Source organism: Synchiropus splendidus, chromosome 11 (assembly GCF_027744825.2).
Source record: "Synchiropus splendidus isolate RoL2022-P1 chromosome 11, RoL_Sspl_1.0, whole genome shotgun sequence".
Classification (NCBI taxonomy): Eukaryota; Metazoa; Chordata; class Actinopteri; order Syngnathiformes; family Callionymidae; genus Synchiropus; species Synchiropus splendidus.
The window spans coordinates 6,855,483-6,881,163 of NC_071344.1; the positions used below are offsets into that span (position 1 = coordinate 6,855,483).

At 42.4% G+C, this 25,681-nt stretch overlaps 2 protein-coding genes across 5 annotated transcripts in view; one reads left to right on the plus strand and one right to left on the minus strand.

Moving 5' to 3' along the window:
* Positions 1-523: 523 nt before the first annotated feature.
* kdrl (kinase insert domain receptor like) overlaps positions 524-25,681 on the minus strand; it is a 34,961-nt gene continuing 9,803 nt past the window's right edge. Inside the window, exons 9-30 of one of the 4 annotated variants that reach the window (XM_053878859.1) lie at positions 24,310-24,485; positions 23,097-23,253; positions 20,789-20,900; positions 18,857-18,965; positions 16,820-17,104; positions 16,573-16,719; positions 16,242-16,370; positions 14,491-14,597; positions 14,001-14,130; positions 13,717-13,821; positions 12,024-12,137; positions 11,864-11,952; positions 11,625-11,778; positions 10,897-10,994; positions 10,358-10,480; positions 10,081-10,192; positions 8,913-9,012; positions 6,563-6,668; positions 5,555-5,679; positions 4,346-4,424; positions 3,320-3,423; positions 524-2,146 (exon numbers count right to left, since the gene is read on the minus strand). In XM_053878859.1, the coding sequence (XP_053734834.1) occupies positions 1,963-2,146; positions 3,320-3,423; positions 4,346-4,424; positions 5,555-5,679; positions 6,563-6,668; positions 8,913-9,012; positions 10,081-10,192; positions 10,358-10,480; positions 10,897-10,994; positions 11,625-11,778; positions 11,864-11,952; positions 12,024-12,137; positions 13,717-13,821; positions 14,001-14,130; positions 14,491-14,597; positions 16,242-16,370; positions 16,573-16,719; positions 16,820-17,104; positions 18,857-18,965; positions 20,789-20,900; positions 23,097-23,253; positions 24,310-24,485 (2,845 nt within the window). In that variant the 3' untranslated portion in view covers positions 524-1,962. Of the gene's footprint in view, positions 2,147-3,319; positions 3,424-4,345; positions 4,425-5,554; positions 5,680-6,562; positions 6,669-8,912; positions 9,013-10,080; positions 10,193-10,357; positions 10,481-10,896; positions 10,995-11,612; positions 11,779-11,863; positions 11,953-12,023; positions 12,138-13,716; positions 13,822-14,000; positions 14,134-14,490; positions 14,598-16,241; positions 16,371-16,572; positions 16,720-16,819; positions 17,105-18,856; positions 18,966-20,788; positions 20,901-23,096; positions 23,254-24,309; positions 24,486-25,681 lie in introns of all 4 variants that reach the window. The other 3 variants (XM_053878857.1, XM_053878858.1, XM_053878856.1) reach the window with 3 other exon arrangements.
* tex11 (testis expressed 11) overlaps positions 18,064-25,681 on the plus strand; it is a 31,389-nt gene continuing 23,771 nt past the window's right edge. Inside the window, exon 1 of the transcript XR_008416089.1 lies at positions 18,064-18,198. The gene's annotated coding sequence lies outside the window, so the exon portion shown is untranslated. The remainder of the gene's footprint in view (positions 18,199-25,681) is intronic.

Consider the following 25,681-nt stretch of genomic DNA (forward strand, 5'->3'; position numbering starts at 1 on the left):
CGAGGTACCACTGTAACAGCCTTTTAAATATGTATGAACTGTATAGATTTCTTATATATGTTTAACCTAATAATAATATATTATGTTCAAAGTATGTCTAGAATCTTCACATTCAAGCAAACTGACACAGTTGCATCTTGATATTGAAGTCACATTAGAAGACCGTTGACAGTTGAAGACACTCAACATAAAAAGAAGTTACATTTTTACACTTTTATCCATGTTATGCTAATCTTTCTCTATTCTGAACCCAGATGTTCAAAACATAAAGTGCATTTATCTTAAACTAGTCAGCTGATCAGCTGATCAGCCATATGACAGTTAGAAAATGGAAGTGAGTGAGTAATATTCTGGGTGCTGAGGATCATGAGAACTAGTCACTGATAAAGGAGCTCATGAGCGAGTCATAGTTCCAAAGACCATGTCGAGGAATGGGGCGGTCATCTACTTTAGACAGTCCTGCGTCGAAGGGCGTAAACTGCTCTAGTTCCACAATGACATCAGTACGAACAGAACACAAGCATTTACTGTAGAAATATATAAATCTTTATTTCACCGCTCAGTTAACAGTGTTGACTGTCATTAACTACAAAAGGGAATGAGTGTGAGTCACAGAATAAAAATGCAGAGATACTGACCTAGAAACGTGTTAAGGAGGCTACAATATGTTAGGCTGATAAAAAAAAAAAAATCATACAACTGTTGTTAATCTTCTGTAAAGTTAAATATATATTACACTAAACACTCCTCAATAACATCATTATAACACTTTAGAGTACAAAAACATCGGTACAAGGACTCAGTGCAGATCTTCTTTTACAATACAAACACCTGGATACAGACACAAGCGCTCGCTGGATAAGACTGTCTTTCGGATGTAACTGATTTAGGAGGAGCAGGAAGAGATGGTTTTAAATAAACCACATGAAACATGACGGACCATGGAACGTGCCTGCCCTGCAAGCTGTCATGGTGCGGACAGGAAAAGAGCTCCAGGACACATTAGGGCAGTGAGAGGATGAAAATGAAGCCAGCTCAATTTAAATAACAACACGGATGAATACACACGACAACAAATACCATCCTGACTTTTGTTGCTCATCTATGCAACACAAAATTGAGAATCTTTCCCAACTAATATATATGCTTGATCGATCAACTTATAGGAATTATGTGACTATTGAGCTCCTTCTGTTCTCGTTTTCATGAAATGATTTTCACTTCCCAATTTTGGTGAAGCATTTTTGAATTCACTCTTAAATCTTGTGTAACCCCCTCCGTCACACTTTCCCTTCTCCTTTCACCAAAGTCTGCGCTCTCAACATTCTACGAAAAAAAACATGAATCATACTTTCATCTTTTCATTCAACTTCCCATTTGTCAAGACAAATTTGTCAGGACAAAATGTTTTTTTTTCATACATCGCAAAACTCAGGCATTAATTCACATACTTCTTTTTATGACATATTTGCATCTTTAGAAACGATCATTTTTTGGGAGGGTGTTTCATGTTTCTGACTTCATTATCTGAGTTTTCCTCCTGCTCATGTTTCCGTCAACGGCACGTTTGTTTTCTGATTTAACTCAAGGAGTCATGTGTTACAGTTTATTCGCTGGTAAAAGTGTATCTACTGTGTGTGAACTGAGCTTTATCAAACTAACAACAGCGGCCTGGTTGTCAACATCATGCCTCAATTCATCCGCCCTTTGTCACAGAAACCCGTTCTCAATATTAACTTTACACAAAATCGCTTTCCAGTTGGGTCAGACCTCTGAAGGATTTGTGTGTTCTCACAGCAGAAACAAAGAAATACCTGAGCCTGTCTTCAGCTTCCACTTCTCACCAGTCACCTTAGAAAAACACTTTTCCTTGGCTACTTCAAACAAGACAGTATTTTTCCCAGAGTCCGACATTCAGAGGAGAGCTCCTCTGGGAGAAGGCACGGTGGTTTTCATCTGGGCTCACACCGGAGGTGTGGAATAGCGGACCACATAGTTGTAGTCAGGTGGTGGGCTGTGACACTCCAGGTCAGCGTCCAGCGCAGAGTCGTCCAGTGAGAAGTCCAGGGAGGAGATGTTGGGCTGGTACTTCTCCTTCTCTGAGTCGGTCAACACGGATTCTTTACTCTTGCTGACTGCTTTCATCCTGGATAAAGGAAGAAACAGTCATTCGAGGGCTATTTTGAATGACATTTTTTGCTTTCAATAGGACTGTTTGAGACCCTTGACTCGGGATAGAACGCTGCATTCCTTTGCCTTATTAACAGTGTGCCTTCATCTCTAACAGTTTTCCAGCTACAGCCATTTGAAATACTGACATCAAGTTGAATATTTCATTGAAAAAAACTATGGTGTCCATGCGGTTAATGCAATGGATTGCAAGGATGACGTTCTGAAAAACAACTCATGAATTTTCCCAGCTACTTGGGGTGAGAGGCGGGACACTCACTGTCACAGCGGCCTCTCTCTCTCTGGTTTCTACATTATGTAATCCATCACTCTGGACTTTTCTGCCTGGTTTCACACTCAGAATATGAGTAATGGCCCACTATTGTCTTTGCAGGTTGCCCAGGGTTACGGGGCCATCCCTCTGGAGGTCAAAGGATCACAGCTCAGTGGGGGAAAGTGAGGCCACATCACTGGAATTCCCCCTTCGTGAGCGTCCATCTCGTCATGTGATGTAAAGCGTTGCCATGGAAACGCAGGGTACAGTCTGGTGTTGGATGTGGTGCCAGAACAGATGTCAGTGTCGAATCTTGGCACCGGGAGTTTGACGGGGCAACAGGTGGGCGGCGGCCGGACAAAAGACGCCGCAGCGCCGGGGCAGCAAGGGAGGAGCTGGTAAACCTCCGGAGTTCAAAGGTGACAGTGGCTGAGCTGTTGCCAGGCAATGCAGAGAGGAACATTCTCTCACTTCCATGGAACTCTAAACTCCACGGAAGAGGCAACTAAACAAAACACTAACAAACACACTGGATGTCAGCGCTTTGATGAGCTGTAAACTGAGTTAAGTCAGCTTGACATTTAAACAGACGGAGCTAGAGTTTCCCCACTTCAGTATCAAGCCATTTTCTGATGTTGATTTTCCTTCATTCGTGAATGTTCTAAAACCATGCTGCTATTAATGGCACCCAGATCTCCCCTAAATATCCCTGAGTCTAAAGAGTGAACCGCTCTCTTATCGACCTGCCACATATCAGAGCCATAAGAACACTTCAGGATTATTGTCTGGTCGTGTAGCTTTGACAGTTTTCTTGGTTTGTGAAAGCGGCTGGTGAGTTTTCTTGAGAATGATCCCATTAAAGGCTGATCTACGTACGCCAGAGCCATGATGCTGAGCGGGCGACCCGCGTACGACTCCAGTCTCCTTAGAGTCTTCATGTTGTCGGAGGACAGACCCATGCCGCTGTCAGAGTGACTCCCCTGAGAGGAGACAGGACATTAGTTTGGGTGAAAAATCGTTGCAATGAAGGAAGATTCCTGTCTCCAACACATGGCTCCAGGGTTTTTCAGGTGCATCAATGCATGCTACATAAGTGCAGTGTGGGAGCAGAGGAAGCAACAGGACTGTAAGCCTCAGAAAGGATTCTTTAGTTTGGTGATGAACCTTCTTCTTCTGCATTTTCCATCAGCCTCCTGCACCTGAACGTACAGTATCTTACTCTTCCTCCCCACTATCCTCCTCGTGTCCTTTATCACATCCATGAACCTCATTCGTTGTTCTACTTGTCCTGCCTTCTTTTGCCTGGTACTTGTATTTCTAACATTCTTTGTCCGACATGTTCCCTGACTGTCCTCTCCACGTGTCCAAACAACCTGAGTCAAGCCACCCAGGACGCCAAACAAACATGAGCAACTCTGACTCTTCTACTGAGCTTCTTGTCTTTGGTTTCAGAGCTACTGTCCTGAGAGACTACATGTCATGGCTGCTGTCACGACTGTCCTCCAGAGCTTCCCTCTCACTTTTGTTGCCACTCTGATCTTGGCATGTTCCACCATGTCTGCACCCTCTTCCTCATTCCTTGATCTCTGTCATGACTGTGCATGGCCAATGCCAAACCTCCTCCTTCTCTACTCCCTGCTATGTCACCTTTCCTGCCTCTCTCTCATTCACACACATGTCCTCGCTCTGTCTAATTCATGTATGACAGATATTACTCAAATGTGTGGTGAATAACAAAAGCCAGTGATTTCCTAATCCACTTTTGACATTTGACCTTGACTAGAAAATAGATTAGTTCAGGACTCTTACATTTAAAAGCAGTCTCGCTCCTACGTGACTTTCCTTGTGGAACTTTAGCACCTGTGTGTCTGTTTCTGTTTAGCGTGACGAGCAGTGACTCACCTCTTGACCCTCATTTGTCCCGTTCTCCATGGTGACTTCATCGAAGGTTTTCACACTTGCAGGGCGGATCTTGATGTTCCTGAGAAAAGAAGAAATTGCTCAGTCTCTGTCCTAAAATGAGAGTAAAACTGCAGATTACATAACACGATACGTCAGAGAGACTGTGGAAGAATCCTTCATCAGGTCTCATGAGTAAAACAAGCAGTAAAAAAAACCACAGAACTGTTATCTTGAGCGCATTAAGCAGCACGATTGGGGGCTCGCAGAGGAGACGTTTCCCACAGGAGCAGCAACAACACTGTCAGGCTTCTGTGTTCCTTATCACGGCTCCGTCTGCAGAGGTTTGGCCCGGCTGCTGCAGGGACAATAAGTGGTTTGGATTGAATTCAACCTAAAGTGGGAAAATGAAAAGCTTGGCATTTCCTTCAATAAACCCACGGCGGGCTCCGTCTCGCCTGCGGCGCGTTTTCACTAGCTTTCAAGATAAGCTGATGACCGACAGGACTCCTAGCAGGAGAGGGCCATGTCAGCTCCTCGCATTTGTTCTCACACATCTAAAGGCGACAAATATTTTCACAGTCTCCAGTGAGTCCATCATGGCTGAAAATCCAGATATTTGACTGACAGGGTTTGAGATTTTCACGAGGTTTGCAGATCTATTCCATCACTCCTTTCAGCAGACAATCTCAAGGCTGTAAATATGCCAACAAAACGCTTGCAATGAGCTCAGCGCCTCGGGATATGTGACTGTTGTGTTCAGGAAAGACTCCTCCTGGACCTGCTAGCTTAAAGCTAAAATGATATTTAGGCTAGCTACCTGGATCTCTGTGCTTGTCATTGGGGCTTTTAAACCATTAGCAGACAACTTTCTATTTTTCACTCATTTCAGCAGCAACATGGAGGGGATTTTTTATTGGAACATGATTGCAAACATAGTTCTGCTTTCAGCGAGGACACAGGACACAAAATCTGAACTTCACACACCAGATGGAGGTGGAGACTTTATGTATAATACTATGAAATCAAGCTAAAGAAAATGCACTTTTGTCTTATAAGCATTTTGACACATTAAGAAAGGTCAGATGACTTCAACTTCCTGGAAAAGTAAGTCAGACTCAAATAATAGTTATTGGATAATTTCAGTGATCTAAGTGTAAAAAGTAAAACAACATGCTAGTAAAATGTGAGTAAAGAAACATCAAGTCTCACCAGGTGCTCCCGGAATCGAGCTGGGAGAGCGGTCGAGAGGGCGTCTCGTCCGACTGGTCTATAGGTGGCAGATCCCCTGTCTTCCCCAGAAGGGCCGTGTTGATGGGTATGTAGTGTTTCCCGTCCTAAAATCAAGAAGAGAGGCTTGAGACCCTGAGAAGCTTCAGGAACGGACTGACCCAGAAGCTTATCTGTAAGGACGACCTGGCCCTACGAAAGGCCTAGAACCTCCACCCACAAAGAAGTGACAGAGATATTCACGTGTCTGGCTCATCCAGAGCAGGTGCTGAGTGCTAATAAGTCTCTTAAAATTGTTATTATATTGCTATTATCACTCATGCTGTTTCATTATACAACGACGACATGTCTGTAAAAACAGTGCGTAAAACTATTTCGTAAAAATGTTACATACATTTCTGCAAATCACTTCAAGTACAACATGATCACATTCATACTGTAGATACTGAAGACATCACTTTTATACTACAAGTCCAACTACAAGGGTACATAAGCGGCTTTAGGGGTGCTTTTAAACACTGTGTGACCAGGTGAAGGCATGCAGGCAGATGGTTGATATGATGGCTAAATGCTAAAGTATCATTTTCTGGTGGCTTCCCTCCAAAGAATATAAAAGGAATTACCAGAGAATAATTTACTGGCAGAATGGTCACTCCCCAATGGATCATTGTTGTGCCTCCCTTCAACTTTCTTGCGTTTCTTGCAGCTCTAAAGGACATTAAAAGGAAGCTAGAGTGGAGGTTGCTGCTACCTTCATCTGGTCCCTCCCCACATCGGATCACCAGATCTCCAGTTGGACAGAAAGCACTTTTTAGAAGTTGAGTCACTGCCCACAGATGACTGATCTTTCATCATTATGAAACTGGGAGAGTCACACACTAGATTTTGGTGTGCTACTCATATCTCAGATCTTCTAATGTGTTTTACTTCCTCATTTTATCGAGCAATTGTGATAATATTGTGGCCCTATGTCCTTTTTGTCTACCTCACCTGTTGCACGCTGGCTTGAAGCAGGTCTCCTAGTCTCTCCACCAGGTCAGTGAAAGTGGGTCGGTCCTGTGGTTGACCCTGCCAGCAGTCCAACATGGTCTGGTAGCTGCAAACAAATGACAATGATATAAATCTGCAGAAGACAACTGCAATGGCAATGAAGAGTGTAAGTGGGGTTCAGACAAGTATTTTCAGAGTCATGACAGGAATATTAACAGACACCTTACACGCTATTCTCCAGGGGGTGAGACAGGGCATAGTACATCATTGATGGTCCTCCCTAACAGTTCACCACAAAAGGAGGAGTGATGGAGGACTCGCCTCACAGTTGTGAGTCAAACTTGACTACATGTTGACTATGGGGACTCTATGGTGCTAAAATGCAGGGGAAAACCCTGCAGCTTCAGCCTCGTTCTACCCGTCTAGTGACAAACATGAGTCTACAGGCATCATTGAAACAAATGCAAAACACCTGCAACAGGCAAACAGCACATTCTTGACCTTGTCATCACAAAGCCTGTTTTCAGGTTGAGCGGGAGGGAGCCAAACAAATGTGATCCCGAGTGAGTAAAACCTCCCCTCCGACAGTTGGTGACCCTCACCGCATATAGCGTGATAGCAGGCTAGAAGCACGCCACTAATGAGAGGAAGTACAGTCACAGGAACTGCAGTTGGATCATGATGAGAATGAATAGCTGACTGCCACAAATCTGGAGAGAAGAGAACAATTTTGGAGTGGGATAAGATTCTCTAGAACTGAGATCATGTGTTGCGTTGGGCAGTTTGTTTGGGTCGTGGGTATTTAACACACTCATTCACACCCATTCTCAGAAAAAAAGTCACATTCCTTTGTGCAAAGTGCTTTTCTGAAGCAGAAGAGTTTGTGACTACCATCGAGGGCAAACCAGTGGATTGTCTTGCTTCTGTTTGCTCCTTTGAATGTTTTGCTACATCAAAATGAAACACAATTATGATTCTGACTTTTCGGTTGCCTTTTTTCATTTGTAAGAAGACAACAAAACAACTTTGAAGGAGAAACCAGTTGTAATTCCTCTGCTGGAGTTGGCCAGAGTAACTAATGCAACACTGATGCCTGGAAACTGGCAATGGATTAGTGGCAATGATAAGAAACAGTCACAAGCCTGAGATGGTTGTTCATGTACAGAACAATAGAAGACTGAAGAGAAGGTTTTGGGAGCCAGTCGATGGGGAAACTGAGACTCAAACATGATCAAAGTGACCACCTCCTTGGAGAACGTGGATAAAGATTATATGTCAAGTCCACACACTCATTTGCCGACCCCTTGACAGGGTTAATTTACCACAAACTCTGTGTGCAGCACCATACATCCTGTTCAAACACATATCAGCTGGTCCTATCTGGCAGGGTCAGATTTCTGAGGCAGCAGAGCTTCTCGGCCTCAGTAGGTCTGAATACAAACGTCTGCAGCTCTAAATAAAAGCAGAAGTCTCATCATAATGTTTCCAATTGATTTCACACAACTGGAGAAAACAGCCAGATCCACAAGCAAAACTTCCTGACAACGCAGCTGGGCTTCGGAACGGTTCCAAATACACGGAGAATAAAAAAATAGAATATATATACACATCTGGATAAGTAGGAATCACAAGTCTCATCAATCAGTGGACATGAGTAGCTCTAGCTCTGACATTTCCAGCGTAAAAAAAAAATCTCTTCAGTCCAGATTCAAACAGCGGTGCTCAGTTACATCTTGATCTGTGTGTCAATGCTGAGAGGTCACCGCCGCAGAGCTAAGTGGTGGCTAATGTTTCCTTCTCAAAGCAACGTTAGTGCAAATAGACGGAACACTGCAGTCTCTGTGTTATGAAATCACACTGCCTCAGTCGATGATCACACTTTCCCGGAAACATAGACACCTTTTGAGTCAACGGCATTGAAAATGCAGTGAATTTATTGCTTTTATTGAACACTTAGAAAAGCAAGTACAGTATACCATAGAATATATATCATTTAATGGAGGACTTTAGTCTCAAAGTCTCAAATGGTGTTCACCCTTTGTCAAAAACGGCACCAATTGTGCTTTTTGCAAAGAAATAAACCTGTGATGAGCCAAAAAAGGGATGAATTTTCACCCTCCAAACTCCGGTCATCTATCACCCTTTTCACTCTGCAATTCGCGGGAAAACTAACCAGAGAGATCTAGCCAACAAACCATAGATAGATAGATAGATAGACAGACAGACAGACAGACAGATAGACAGACAGATAGATAGATAGATAGATAGATAGATAGATAGATAGATAGATAGATAGATAGATAGATAGATAGATAGATAGATAGATAGACAGCTAGATAGATAGACCTACATTTCACAGGAAGAGTATTCTGGGGCTCCCATCCTGGTCCCTTCCTTCAGCCTGCAGCAGAATTCTTCATCAATCTGGACACCAGGGTACGGAGACGCACCTAGAAGACCACAGGAGAATTACTTGAACCTTTCTATACGAACTGCAACGAAGTGGGAGAAAGAAGGAATACGGTGGCCTCTCAGATGGATGGATGAGTGTGATTATGAGAGGAGACTCCGAAATCTGCGGGCATCCATCCTAGTCCACTAGATTTTCTGTGTGCTGAACTGTTCCTCAGCCAACAGACAATACTTCAATAAATCATGTGTTCTTTGCTCTGCACACTGCTCTTCAACTCTCATGAAGACAGTTTTAAAAAAGGTATCTTATTTAGACATTAATGGTAAGGTCCTGAGGCGAGGCAAAATGAAATGCATTAGAATGACGTTTATGGTTTGTGTGACTAATGCCCCGCTTAGTCTTTAGCACTTCCTTTCTTTTTTGCAAAAAACATTTACTCATTCCTCAAGATTTATTTCAGTGCTCCAGGATAACACCAGCCAGATGTATGTGTTTCTCTAAGCAAGAGTGCATTGAGATAACACAAACAAAGACATGGCAGAAAAAACAAACTTAAATTGATGGATATCTGCCACAGGGGTGTTACTGTACTTGAGTTAAGAACTCATTTCCACACGCTCTTCATTCAGATGCAAAGTAGAGGGGGGAGGACTCTATTGTTCAGCTTCCAAGGCGGCACATCAAACGTACAGCAGCACATTTGTTAAGGCTCTTGTGCTCTTGACAAGACCTCCCGCCCACCGCCGACATTTAAACATACAATATTTCATTTGCACTTGGCCAACAGAAAGAGGTTGTTAGTTTAATGACCCGGCGCAGTTTCAGTTCTGAACCACAGCACAGTGCTCTCAAATAGTACTTTCCCAGTAGGGGACACATTTGTACTGGCTGCCAAGTTACAGTACATTTGTAAAAAAATAAATAGAGGGTGTTAAATGCTTCTGTTTATTCTTTCATTTTCATAAATGACTTGTTGTCACACACATACAGTTACACAGCGTCTTGTAATGTGGATGAAAGAGTCCTTTACTCAGTTGTGGGCTAAAATTTGTTCTCACAAACATATATACGCACTCAAAAGTTTTTAGTTTGGAAGAGCACTCACCGAGAGAGAAGATCTCCCACATGAGAACACCAAAGGACCAAACATCGCTCTGTGTTGTGTAGACTTTGTCAAAAATGGCCTCTGGCGCCATCCACTTCAGTGGCAGTCTGGCCTGGAAACACGTTTTGGGAGAGAAACCATTACAGATTTTGTTTGTTTGAGAACAGAAAAAAGTGTCATGAGATGAAATAGACTAAAGATTTGGAGCGGTGTTGAGCCGAGTCATTGTGAGTGGCAGTAATCCATGACATTAAACTCCTGGCTCTGACAAACGTACATCTCCTTTGCGCACGTAGTCCGGGTCCTTGTAGACGTCTCTGGCGAGTCCAAAGTCACAAATCTTCACAACGTTGTTCTCAGACAGGAGGATGTTCCGCGCGGCCAGGTCCCGATGGATGCACTGATGGAATATGAAGTTGCAATTGATTTCTCAATTAATGTTTGACTTCTTAAAAAATGATGAGGTCAGCAGATTAAAAAAAAAAATCGATGATGTGTTTCATATCAGGAGAATGTTGAGGATCAATCATTTTCTCTTGGGGATATCCAGAGACGGCATCATTTCTTGGCTCATAACGTGCAATTAAGCGCAGCAGAAAAGAACCATATGAATCATGATGCAATTCAAACGTTACCATAAAAGCAGCATCTGTGCTCCGGCTTTACAGCATCAGGTGATGATGACGAAGGAATGCAGGAGACTCACTCAATTTAACATGATGAATCAGGACAGCGGCAGTAAACCGAATGGCGTTTGTTGATTTATTTGTTCATGATAAAAGACCGATGATGATTTGGGGGGAATGGAAATCATACCTTGCGTGAAGCCAGGAATTCCATGCCTTTTGCAACTTGAAAACTGTAGCAAATTAAATCCTCCAGTGTCAGAACTCGCTTGTATAAATCCTCCGAGTCTGGAAACATGAAAATGTCATCAACTAGATGCAAAACATTTTTTGTGAAGTTGTGTTTCAGATTTTTAATATTTCTATTTCATATATTGCATGCATTTTTGTTGGACCTTTTGCAGGATTCACGGGGTTGTGAGGCCAATAAACATGTTAACATGATCCTTTGGAGATGCAAAAGCAACATCTGGTCTGTCTGGTCACGTACCTCTCCTCCTACACAATCTGTCTTCAAAACATCCTCCTCTGATGATAACAAGTTCGCCATAAATAGAAGTATATTTTTAAAATGTCACATAAATCCTGTGGGTTCTAGGCAGAGGGTCTAGTTCCAGAGGAACTCGTGAGAGATCCCACCATTGACCCACCTGAGTAAACAGTGAATCAAACCACAAATAGCACATCAAGGACAACATGGCTGACATGCTGTGTCTGAGCACAGAGCAGAATGCAGGTCAGCACAGGAAATAAACAGACGCCTCCCCAGACCCAGTGGGGTGACGGTGGCGGCTGCTGCAGTGATTGTGCTGCTGACCAGGAGAAGGAAACGTCCCTTCAGGGCCACAAAACAATCCACAGGGGGGGTATTTGTCTGTGGAGGTGGGGGTGGAGACGACGACGTACTTTGGCCTTTACCTTCTTCCTCTTCTTCCGAGTCACAGTAGCTCTTATCTTCCACAAAACCAGAGCTGGCTGAACTTCCTGTGCTGGCCACACTCTCCAAGCGCCGCTTCATCAGCTCACTCAGTTCACAGCCAGATTCTGACGACACCACCTTCCCATCCTGGTTCTGAGCATGTGCACACACAAACGCAACAAATCTTCAACGAAAACCACTCAGACTTAGGCGCATTTAAGTGTTTTCGGTGACGGACCTTGTAAACAATAAAGTCATCCCGCTTGCTTCTTAAGTAGAAGGACAAGTTTCCGTACTTGCAGAACTCCACGATCATCATCAGTGGACCTGGTGAGTTGAATTATGTTTGTCAAGACCTGAAAATTGAAGGTGATATTTTGGCGGAGAAATACACTCACCTCCGGGTTTGGTGCAGGCTCCCAGCAGGTTGACCACGTTCAGGTGGTGGCCGATGTGGATCAGGATTTTGAGCTCTGACATCAACGCTTTACGCTCATTTGATGTTGCCCCACCTGTACGGAACAAAGAGGCACTTTTTACTCCACTACAACCTGGAGCCACGAAAACTACTCAGAGAGTAGAGGTCTAACGCACTGGTTTATTTGTGTAGGAGTGCCAAAATGTTCCATTAAAGACAAATGTTTATCGAATTTCATGTACATGAAGAAATATTTCAAATCTACACTGGAGTGTTTTATTAAAAATAACAGCATACCAGACTGCTTCATAGAATAACAACCCAATGGATCTCATGGGAGTGAGGAAAGAATTTAATATTGAAACGTGAGATGCACGTATATGAAGAAGTGACTCAACATAAAAGCAATAACTGAGAGATAAGAAAAACTGCACTCATATTTCACACTGATAAGTTGGATGTGTGGCTTCATCTGGAGCTTCAGCAACTATGAAAATCACTAATCTCCTCTTGTTGCTCTGACAAATCAGTTATTTATGAGTCAGACGCTCGGCAGGCTGGGAGCCTCCAAACCGACCGTGGCCCATTTGAAGAATCCTGCTGCTTTCTATTAAGCTTGACCTCGGACTGACAGCATCCAGTTCCACTCTGCGTGATTTATGTTGGAACGTGATTAATGTAACAACAGCATCTTAGACACCGGATCGTCTATTATTCTCCTTTTTCATCGCTCCTGTCGTCACCTATCAAACATGTAAGGTTTGTCTGAGGACACGTTCATGTTTTGGAAAGGTGACGGAAGAAAAAGCTTAGTTTACTTGGATTGGAATAAATCCATCATTTTGCGTATGATTAAAGGAAACTTCAAACCCATGCTCATTGACATATATTTGGAGGCTTTTACTTGGCGCATTATGTATTATTTAGTGGATGCTTCTTGTTCCCCGTCTGCCCAAAATTGCTAACTCTCCCGGGACTGGACATCCAGACACTCTCTTCTAATCTCAAATCTCTTAAAGTATGTCACGCTGAATATTTTCAACTGAAAATGGGTCTTAACTAATAGCTCATGTCGCACCACCAGAGGAGAAGACGTGGCAAACTTTGACCCCACACACCACTAACTGGTGGCAAACACAGCTCTGTAGATGATGAAAAATAAATGTGCCAGAATGACAGATAGCAGTTCATTCATCTGTTTCGTATGCAACTGCATGATGACGCTTGTTTATCTGTCTCTGTGTTATTTCTAGGAAGAGCAGAGAGGCCATGTAGGCAGGGCATGAAGAACCTCATTCTTCTTTGTCTGGAATCCCTCTGCAGGGGTCACCGTAGCAGATCAAACTTCTCCATCTGTCTCTGTCCCTCCTATTAAGGTCTCTAACAATGTCCACCTAGAGGCTTCACCTCACGTGTGTTTGAACTTCCTGTTCGTCCTGACTTCATCCTCCCACTCAGAAAACATCTCAACGATCCTGTCCGTACTTTTACCACCCAATTATGAGCTCAGTTTTTAACCAAACAACTTGAAGATTTGTTTAGAATATATTGCAAACTCAATTTAAACTTGGCATTCCACTACCCTTAGTGTCTTCTGAACTTAGAATAGATGTAATAGTGCAACAGCAGTGAGTGTTTAGCAAGGCAGTGCAACTTCATATAGATATTTGTACCTTTCAGCATCTTAACAGCGACAGTCTTGCAGGTGGACAGCTTGTCAATCCCAAAGGCAGAAGCTTCCACCACTTTTCCAAAAGCTCCATGACCCAGAGTTTTGCCTGGAGATGGAAGAATTATTAATCACCTGAATAAAAGTGTTCATTTTGAAACCCTGATCCCATTCAGAAATAAACCTCCAAACCTTTTGCTTTACAATTTAGAAGTATAAGCAGTTTCGACTCTGTCCTCACCTGATAACAAACTACTTCATAATACAAAAATGGGAAACACCAGTCACCTAGACGCAAGCGATCTCGGGGGAACTCCCATTTGCTGCTGTCATACTGGAGAAGATCGTTCTGCTCTTCAAGAGGACACTCATCCGGGTCGATGATTATAGATGGACCCATCTTATAGTGGGCTGGCTGCTGCTGTTGTGAGAGATAAGCCATGGTCACACAGGAGTTACTGACAGCAGCTATTGTACACTCAGGGAAACCTTCAATATTTCCAAGCTGGAAAGTCATTCCCGGACTATTATCAGTATCATGACATATTAAATGGCAAAAATCATATTTTTTTAAATGATGATAAAAAAAAATAAAAATATATATATATATAGTGATGGACCGAGAAACAATTTGAATCCTCAGCTCACTCCGAAGATAAACACATGTAGGGGGCACATATGGTTTCAAACTGGCCTTCTATAGTGGGTGATGTCCACGGACATAAACACATCATTCAAAAGTTAGCCTGACAAAAATCACATCACAGCGATGACTCACCTTCCTTAGCTTGCGTATGAAGAGAATGAGCATGAGCCACAGCAAAGTGGCGGCAGCTCCAGTACACACCAGGATGATCACCTCCACGTTTGGCTTCCCTTCATCTCCTGTGGAGAGGTGCACAGACTCATGAGGTGATGCAAACGACAGAGCGTTTGCGACGAATGCTCTCCAATGAGATCATAAATTTCCGTTTTATTATGACAGAATTATTGGGCTGTTTGCAAATATAATCCGCTAAATCATTTCTACCTTTAATGATGCCATTTTCTTTCTCAGCTTTGGTGGTTTTATCTATAAAGGGGCTCGAGAACAAACCTGAAATTGCTTTCTTTTGTTTTGAACGTGTCAGGCTTCACACTCTGTGTTTTTCATTTACAAGGCTTGCATCTGTTGTGGGTTCTCTTCTGATGTGGTACGTGCAGATGGATTAGTGCAAACATCCACGTGTTGTTGAATCAAGTTGGACGGTAAAGACATATTCATGCTCACTTTAACAATATAGTGAGGGGCCAGGGACTGAAACTGAATTATATATGACAGCGTGTTTACACAGAAATAAATTTCCATGGAAAAGCAGGCACGCACACTCGCATACACACAAATCTGTCGAACAAATTCACCATGTGTTTTCATTCTCCAAAGTACCAGAGCAGTCAATCTGGTTCAAGTCATTAGTGAACCTCTTAACACTTTGCCGAGGTCATGTCCTCAAGGTAAGGACCCTCAGCCAGAGCCTTGATCATAAAACTGACGAAGGAATTCACTTGGAATTCCTGGCAGTCACAGAGATTCTGTCAGGGGAAACTTTTCATCCCCAAGTCAGGGAAAAATGTCAGTTGCTGCGACCAGATTTGCAGCTCACTTTGGTCACATTTTTGTCTGCAGGCTGATGGTTTGTGATGAGCTGCAACTTAAGAACTTTCAGCATCATCACCAATGAAATCGCTGTAGTTCCTCAGCGTTTATGTTTTCTTTTAACAACCAGGTGAGGAAATACAATCATTATCATTATTTATTGGACCGTTCTAGCATTGAAAATGGGATGTATGTGGGATTAGCCTCACCATTATTTTGCATACACGATATGAGATGCGTCGGAAGCAATGTACTCTCATGCCAATAAATAAAGTTAAAAAGAAGCATTATTGTTAACAACATTAATAATAATGACAATAGCAGTAGTGCATTTTCTTACTCGCTACATAATAAAATGTGTAAAACGGTGATGTGCCAGTGTGAAACCTTGAACTGAACATGAAGAAATATTTCAATTTTTAGTTTAATATTTCTTCTGATTTACTTCTCATTTTTTATTTATTATTATTAGTTTTTACTTACTTAAAGGCTTCATTACATGCTCATCTGTGTTTTACCAATACATTGTCCATAAAAATAAAAAAATAAATACAATCTTGAAAATCTATGTGAATGACTTTGATTCTTCTCAGATTATTGGTTCTTTTAAACGTGATGATTTCAGCACATCCCTCATATGGATTGGCTTGTGTTGCGCATCAAATTGTACATAAAATGATAAAAAATTATGCATATTTTTAGCTCATTCTTGTTGTAGCGTGATTTATTTAACCAACCAACCTAGTTAACATCCTAACTGGCAGCTCAAAATCCTAGATTTTGCCCCACTGAATATTTTTAAATCATTATCATCACATTAACGATTCTTTTTTTTTCTAAAAATAACTCCATGGCAACTCCATGAATTGTGGTTTGAGCTGAACATGACTCACCGTGCACTGTGACGACTGCACTTGTTTCCACAACCCCCACAACATTAGTAGCAACACACTTGTAAAGACCCTCGTCGTCTTTCTTCACCCTCTCAATGGTCAGAATTCCGTCGTCACTCAGAGAGATTCCTGCAAGTCAAGCACACCATGGGAAGTTATGATGCGATTTGAGTTTTAACACTCAAAATGAGGCTTGACAAAGTGAGGACAAGAGGGCAAGAACACACACTCTCACACAAGCATACACACACACACACCAAAAAAAAAAACATGCATTAAAACGTTTAGTTATCACAATGACAAATGAATGGGATGAAAAGGTCGAACTCACCTCTGCCTTCCTTTACAAGAGCACCGTTTTTCAACCATGTGATATTTGGACGGGGAACACCCAGAGCTAGGCAAGCAAGCGTAAGTGTGGTGCTGATGTTCACCGCCTGGTTGGTCAGATTTTGCCTCAGCCAGGGCTCTCTCCTTTCTGTTAGACAGCACAAATGTTTCCATGATTTTCATTTGTATAAAAATCCAATGCAAGAGTATCAATGTGTCTTTTAGAATGAAGAAATAGAATCACTTACCATCGACGGACAATGCCACTGGCTTCAGCTCCACCTTCTTGTGTACTTTGGAAGCTTGGCATTTAAAACCTTTGACGGCGTTTTGGGACACACTCTTCACATGAAGCGAAAGGGAAATGGAGAAGCGGTCGAGCTGAAGACTGGATACATTTGTGGTGATTGTTTTGTTGCTGGAGTCCAGCCATCGCAGGCCTGTGTAGAGGTACCGAGACGCCCGGCATACCAAAGTGACATCGTCCCCTTCGAAGGCTGTCTGAGGACTGATGGAAACCGGCTCTGCGTGTTCTGGGAATGAAGGGATGGTTGAGAGCAGATTACTTCACAAATTACTTATGCGGGTACATTAGGTCACGTCCAAAAATAGAAAACCTATTTTGGCACCATGCGATGCAACAGCTATTGTGAACTTCGTAGCGATTTCCTGTTTCGTTGCTCTTAATTGAAAGCATGTTGTCAGTGGCCAGCATCACTCAGGGCGCTTTTGCAAGCGTCCAATGGAAGCGTCGCTGAGTCAGCGCCGCAGGGGGTCTGCACTGTGCTTGTTTATTCTGATCTCTGGAAAGCATTCTGCGTTCCATAAGAGAAGACAGCTGTTGTTGACCAACGTCTTCACCACTGAATCAAAGCTCCACTTCTTTTGCAAAGATCCGTCTTTGAAGACACGTTTTCGTCTGAGGTGTCCAGGGAAGCATTTCTTCACTAACTCAGTGGCTTCTGAAGGAAGGTTCATTAGCGCACGTCCAGAGAGTGTAATTGACACGTCGCTAAAAGATCTTTCCAAAAAGACTTTCCTGTTTATATTCCTGTTCCTGTTTCAGTGTATCACAAAGCGTCGATGCAAAACCATTTCTCACAGCAGAACTTCACACAGAAAGAGGAATGACCTGCTGGCACTGGAAGGAATGCAGTTATTCATTGCTGTTTTTAAACGCGTGCCATTATAGCACTCCATATGGCTCGGGACATGTTGGCTGTCCTCCACTCCAGAGCTGTTCAGCTACAGCAAAACATGGTTTCAATTAATGCCCCCCTCTGGTCTCTTTATTGCACAATACAATCTGTGCATTCCTTCCCTGTTCTTGCAATTCATCACACTATGTTCTCGTCGCTTTAAAGAACGCAGCGTGCACGGTATAAAGCATATGTTCTGCATATCCACCAGCCGGCTTTAAAGCAACACTACGCAGGTTGTTGCGAAAACGTCCTTGATATCTTGACAGACCGATCATGAACGGGGACGTCTTTAAGTGGATAATTGTACAGTGACAAAATCATGATGTTATACAGATGCTGCGCTGGCTGCTGGACAGTGCACTCCTCCTCTGCTGTGTGTCCCAGATGTCTGCAATGGAGGTTAAATCTGGCTAGGTAGCACTGAGGTGAGTAGATGTATCTTCCAGTTGCCAGTTGTTTGAATCCTGTTCAGATTCAGCCCATGAGTTTACAGTGCTTTCCATTCAAATCCAAAGACTATTTCTTCATTCACTCATAGCGCCATAATGGACTGCAACAGTTGAGAGGTTCAAGATTTCAATACAACCATAGCGTAAAAGTGTGTTCACACCAAACTTAAGTTTGTGGAAAGTCAACAGGGTGGAATGGAGAGGCACTATTGCGGACCTTTATTGACTGTGGAAGTATTTTTGGCTCCATTAGATCCTTCAGAGTAGCTTCTATTTCATTTCACCTTTTTGTCTTTTGCAGGCCTTACAATAAAATCATGGACCCCGAATGTGCTGGATCCCCTGCTCCCAGATTTTGTTGCATGAAATCACACTTCTACATTGACTTTACATGTAAAGTCTACACAAGGATCAGGTTTGGATTCAGTAGAAATGGTTTACGTGAAATTCACACAGTTCTAAAATAATTTTGACTGGAAATGTGCCCCTGAGAACTTAATGTATTGGGCTACTACATGGAAATCTGGACCTTTCTGGGAAAACAAGCTTCTACTTTGGACATACACACAGAGCGAAGGGAAAATGTAGATTACAAAGGGCCTCACAAATTAGCAGATTTAGATGCACTACTTACCATCGACATAAAAGGGCAGCGTCATCGTGCTGTTGCCCACCTCATTTTGAGCCACGCAGGAATATATCCCAGAAACGTTGGCAGCTCCGATCAGCAGGGTGCTCACAGTCTAGGTGATAAAACAAAGGTCACAGTTACACCAGCTCTCACTCAAAGTAGTGACACAAGGGTCGCATCTGAGGATCACTGTCGATAGTAAGTCAGTAGATGCAGACTTTTTCATCAGTCGGGTGTCTCATGAGTGTTGTGCTTGTTTAGTTGGAACAAAAACCTGCAGCCACTTCGGCCCAGTTGTGGACCGGTTTGGGACCCCTGCTGTAAAGGTTGTGGCCACTACAGATTTCAATCAACCTCTTAAGTGTGTCAGGTTAATGAGAGGATACATCTGGAAATTTTGAACTCCACAAGAGTGTGTGTTTGGAGTACAAGTCCGAGGTCATTTCCTGAAAAGCTCTGCTAATGCCACACTGGGTTCTTGTCATTGGGCCAGCGCAACATCTTAATGGCTGGATTGAACAAAATAAAAAGTGAAACCTGGCTTAAGTCCAGACGGTTAAGGGCTCTGTTCAGTGTCCATGGTGACATCTGTTATTCGTGAGGGCTGCACACTACATCAAAGAGAGTAAATGATGTGGGTGCATTGTCTGGCTGCACGTTCCCTGGGCTCATAGGAAATATTGTGTTGAATCTTAGTGAAAACAGCTGGGACTAAGAAACAATGACGCGTCCCTGTGTATACAATTATACTGCAAACCAAAAGAATGAGTTCTAAAATACATAATGCATAAAAACAATAAAGAATCAAGTGTATAATATTATGTTGCAGAGGTCACCCAGACTGATGTAACCCAAACCCTACACAACCTTTTAAGTGATGGCATGCAGACTCACACCAGACGCACCGCGACCTCTGTGCCCAAGTGTGTTTTCTATACATTGAAAGACAAATTGAGCTCCTTTTCTCGTGGTTTCCTGTCTCGCTACCAAGCAAAATGAATGAGAAGTGATTTATAGTTAGGAATTTGCCTTCTAATAATCAACAACAATGCCTAATAAAACATTGCTTGTCAAGGTGTTTTAAACAAAAAGTGCTCTTGTTATGTGGAAAATGAAATGGTAAATTTGACATAACATATAAACAAAGCAAAGTGATACGGGGTACAGTATTACATAACTGTATATTTTGTATAATCTAATACAAAAAACATCATTTTTACATATCATCATAGAAGTGAGTTGAATGACGATGACATCTATTCCCTTCAGGAATAAAAGCCCAACAGTCCTTTCTTTTTACTTTTACTTTTGCACTGTGCATGTGTCAGTGAGAGTGGAGTCTTATGGGGAGGGTGAGAAAGGTACTTCAACGTAGATAACTGATGATACCTCTGGAACATTTATTAGTCAGTGCGCAGTGAACAATCCTGTCATGTGACACAACAAAACTGTGTGCTTCATTTTTAGACGTTTTTTTTTCACTCCCAGTGTCGAGTTGAGGCTGTAGCTGTGTACATCAACTGGACATGACAAATAATTGGCATCAGCTCTAGTTCACAACTACTCAGCTTTTTTACTTGCACTGCATGCTGTACTGCTTCATATAGTCGACCAGTATGTGGCTTTAGTATATTGATATATTGGCATCAGTCCTATACTTTTAACAACATTTCCCAACCAAGTTGCTGCTAAAATCATTAACCTACTATTTACCATTATGGTATGTCTTAAATCTCATTTTGATGGCATATTTCAGTGTGATCGTCAAGCTTAAAATTAAACCAGATTTTATATAGCAACGGATAACTTGCACCTCTTTCATCCATGTTTTGGTGTGGGTCTGTTTTATTAAATGCTCTTTCTATAGCCACAGTTCAGACCCAGCAAAGTATAGCAGCTACATAAATTTCATACTTTAATAAGGGCATGACAAACCTTGTTTTTCGCTTTCACCAACTCATACTTGGTGTTGACACTCTGTATCCAGTTATTAGAGAATCGCCCATGGTGACTGCTCACCTCCATCAGCTCATGTGAGGCACTGCATCTAAAAGAGAAAAAAAAGATTAAAACCAATACAAGCACAAAACACACAGATGCTGTTCTCTTGTGTTTCCAACAATCATATCAAAAGAGATGGCTAGATTGCTAAGCAGTCAAGAATCATTTTAACACTCTTTGGTCATGCACAAAAATTGCACTGTTGGCCTCCTTAAAATCGAAAACTGCTAACTACTATGCAGTATGGTGCAGCATCAAATGAAGTGACTTGCTTACTTTCAACTCATTCAAAGTCACTGGAACATGTATTTGCATTCCCAATTCAGAACTAGTTAGTGTGAGTGAATCAAGTACAGTCATGCTCCAGACAGTTTGGCTTCTCTGTCCCCCACCTACTTTCTTTAAACCCTTCACCACCCGCAGTGGCTAACAATCGGCAGGAGGAGATGAGAGGCGGAGAAGGAAACAGCAGCAGCCACAGGAAGGGCTGCTCTGTGCGTCACCCCGTACAGGAAACCCCAACAGTGTTCTGGCCAGAGGAGATAAGGCTGATCCTAAGACCTTGGCGGTCAACAAGGGACCACTGACAACTTCTCAACCTGTCATTGATCCACTATACTTCCACAGCAATTGGAATCCAAAACTCTAAAACATTCCCCAGTTTCTCAGAAGAGTTTTGCCTTTGAATGACTGCTTCTTCAATTTACAGTGACAGGTACCTTGTAAGGGTCAGGGCTGTATAAAACAAACTGTGTGCACAATTGGACTCCCACCAGGCCAGAGCGGTTCCTCGCCCTCATTAACGGCACAGCTACCGTTCCAAGTGCCAGACCTGATTAGGAGCAGGCCTCAGGAGGACGGAGTCAATTTGAGCCACCAAACGTACTTCCATGATTTATCTTTAATGACTAACCACAGACTATTTCAAGCTTCACCATCGGGCACGAAGCATTATTTCTTATCCAGTGCAGAGGTTTACAGTGGTGCGTTTGTAAGTGGTGATATGGCCAGATAAACCAGAGCCAATGACCCATTGTCTTTTGTAATCTCACGACTCACAGGTCTCCTGCGGTCATCATCGTGCCAGCATTTGAGGGAACACTCCGCTTGTTTGTGGGTTCACTAGGCGGCCAGTATTAATGTGCAGCCACTTAAACGCCACATTCAACTCAAAGACGGTTTGGGGAATCAGTGATCAATAAATCTATCTTCTATTTTCCTCATCCAGGAGGGGTTTGATCTTCGAGGCTTGTTTTCTTTGATTGATGGGCTCAGCTCGGGGCCAGCTTGATATTTTCAGTGGGATTCCTGAGCGGCAGACTGATGTTTAAAAAATATCGAAACTCACTGACGGGGAAATGATAGATCATGCAGCTGTCTGATGGTAGAGCCTACAATGTTTTCTACTACTCGACGGACCTTGACTTCACATTGTTAGTATACTATCAATATTACTATTGTTTTGTTCTGATCCTGATGAGTGCAAACAACATTTTTTAAAGTCTGAAATCGACAATTACTGTGTTGGAGTTGAAGTATTTTAGGTTCTTGTTCTTGCTTGATGGTGTGAGGGAGTTGGAGATCGGATGCAGCAAAGACAGAGAGCTGAGCCAAAAGGCAAAGCTCTCCTTTTAATATGGAGAACATTATGGACGACGATTATCAATCTTTGTCCTGACCCTCGTCGATGTTCATGACCTTTGGTCATGATGGAAAGAACAAGATCTCAGATACAAGCGGTTGAAATTGGTTTCTTAGAGATAAGGTGAGCAGTTCTGTCACTTGGGAGAGACTCGGAGTAGAGCCACTGCTTCTCTGCATTGAAAAGTGCCAGATGAGGTGGTTTGGGCATCTCAGGAGGATTCCCCCCTGGGCACCTCCCTTTGGAGGCGTTTCAGAAACGGCCAGCTGGGAGGAGACCTAAGGGGTCGACCCATGACCACGGGGAGAGACTATATCAATTTACTGGCCTTGTAGAATCTCAAGATCCCCCAGTTATTTTAAAGTCACAATAATATCAACAGGTTTGAAACAATCTTTATTTCTAATCTTTATTTTGGTGCTTCAGTTTGTTTGCTGGTACAGGTTCTTAAACAGCAAATAAGAGGAATAAAAGCAAACACAATGTGTTGCTATACGTTGTAAAGAATTGTGACGTAGAAGAACACAAAAAAAAACATTTTCACATACTCTCTACTGTGTTTGCTATTTTCCAAATCTTGGATAAAGGAAAGAAACTTACTTTGTTTGGCTCGAGTCAGACTGACACGGCTGCCACTGCCAGGTGATGTTGGGTTGGGGAATTCCATAAGCCGTGCAGGTGAGTTTATACTGTTTTCCGAATATGTAGCGCTGTGTGTCGACATTTGCCAGCTCCGCTTCTGATATAGTTGGCTTTGCTGCGGATAAACGCACACAGACAGGCAGAAAGAAAACAACAAGTTAGATCAGCTTTCCACAGCTGACCGGTGGAATCTCATAATGTCTTTATAATGGGGAATGTCAGTCATGATGAATAACCATGAAAAGATGCTTCTAACTCCAGTTGCCCCTTAGAAATCGCGGAGCACTACAATGGCAGGATGATTGGCTAACATGGGGCTGTAGGTCAACGACTGACCCGGCAGAGGCACATTCCTAAGACTGCAACTGAACTGTGCGCGGCGTCATTGGCCAAAGAGCAATGCACCACTACTTTCCTGTGTGGTAAAGCCACAGCCACCTTTGGGAAGACTTTGAATCGGCAACTGAAGAGCTATAAATCCTTTTCAAAGAAAGATTGGAATGTTATTGCTTAAAAATAGTATCTTATGTAACGGGTAGTTGTGCGATTTCCATAATTTCTTTTTTCTATTCACTAAAAGTTTGAGGCGTAGCAACCATAAATCATAAACAACACAAATGAAACAACGAGATGATCAATTTCTTAAGCCCCGGATAACATCTAGGCACCAAGATTACTCTCAATAAATGAACCCACAGACATGCAACTGATGATATAAATCTTTTCTCCATCCCAAGAAGACTTCAAACAAGTCCTCTTGTAATATTTACTATCACCATTTTCCAAGTTTAAAATGCACTCAGTCTTCGTCTTCATGGATACTGTACTATGCTGACATCTTGTTTGCTGCACGGTACACACACATGGTGAGGATGCAAATAAATGCTGTGGACCAGGGGGGTCCGGAGCGGCTGGAATCTGCGTGCAGAATAAAGCCCAGGCAATTTACACACTGCGCCAAGCCCCTTCAAAAGAGCCCCAATAATCAACAACAGCTGCCCCTGCTACGTCAATCCAGCTCTGGAATCAACAAGGACCCAAATTCTTCTCATACTAAAGCTGCTACCTGCAGTCCATCTCTCAGGGCTGAAGCACAGACAGCAAGGAAACCCTCAATTCATGCGCAGCCAAAGGATCAGCAGTCATTATCAGATTTACGACAAGAGCTTACTGTGGACTTCTAAAGTGTAGCTCAGATTCTTCTGGAGACCCTTCTCTTGGTTGCTCAGGCTTATGGTGAAGACCCCCGCGTGCTTTGGTTGTAAATCATGGATGATTAAGCTGTAACCAGACGTATTATAACAGGTGGAGCAGGTGGATTGGTTCACAAGGACTCCATCTTTATACCTATAACAGCAAAACAAATAAATATAAATAGCTACAAACACATCACAACTCAACTTAAATACTTCACACACAGGAAAACATTGATAAGAAAAACATTATTTGTTTATAATGATGTTTTTTTCCAATATTTAGTTTATAATATATATAATATATCATAAATCAGCAGCAAGATATAATCCAAGATATGGAATCACAGCCATCACTGGCCAGTCCAGAAGGTCAACCAAGAGATTTGCGTCATGCACAAACTCAACAACAACTCAAAGCTGCCAATAAACCTGAATAAATGTTTTTCCAGTCAAGTGGAAATCCACGCAATGAACTCCCTAGTAGACATACCAAGGTTCTACCTCTCAAAACACAGGGTGGTCTCAACTTGGACCAGTTTCAGGGTCCTTCTACTAACTTGTCATTCAGCGCTTTTTCCCCCGCTGTTTCACATCCATTCACTTCCACAGTGAGTACCAGAGGTGCATGCCTATTGCACCAGAGCCAATATGGGATGGGATCTTTGCCCAGCATACATTACTTAGACAACCACTTGTACACACTCCAACACATGTACAAGCTGGATGTTTTTCAAACATTTTTTAAATATATATTTTTGCATTTTTATACTTCTATATTTTACATATTAACCAAATGGAATTAACTATGACAGACACAAAATGTGTTTCATTTATTTTTGTTTGGTGCCTGAAATCATTCTGATTCAGTTTCATCATCATGAATTCCATATCTTCACACTGACCATGTACGAATGCAAACCAGTCAGCTCAATTGAAATGTAATCTATCGTGGTGGAAAAAATCTTTACACATCCTTACAATTTGACACAATATACAATATTCCAATATTATTATCAGAAATGTGTGGCTGCAATATACAGACACAAACCAAGTATATCGTTTTGTTTATTGTTTACAAGAAAAACTGCCACTAGAACACAGTCCTCTGTACTGTACATACACACTCACTTGACCTCAGATGTGGCCATTGAATTAAATCACTCTCTTGATATATAGAACACTTGTATGGCTCCAGAACTCTACTCTAATTCATAACTCCAGGATTGGATTTATTTTGCATGACAAATAAAAATTTAAATACATCATTTAAAAGGGCTTTACTCCAGGAGTTGGTGAGACATTCTCCACTCCGCTCGAGCAGAGAATGTGCAGGTCACAAAAGGAACC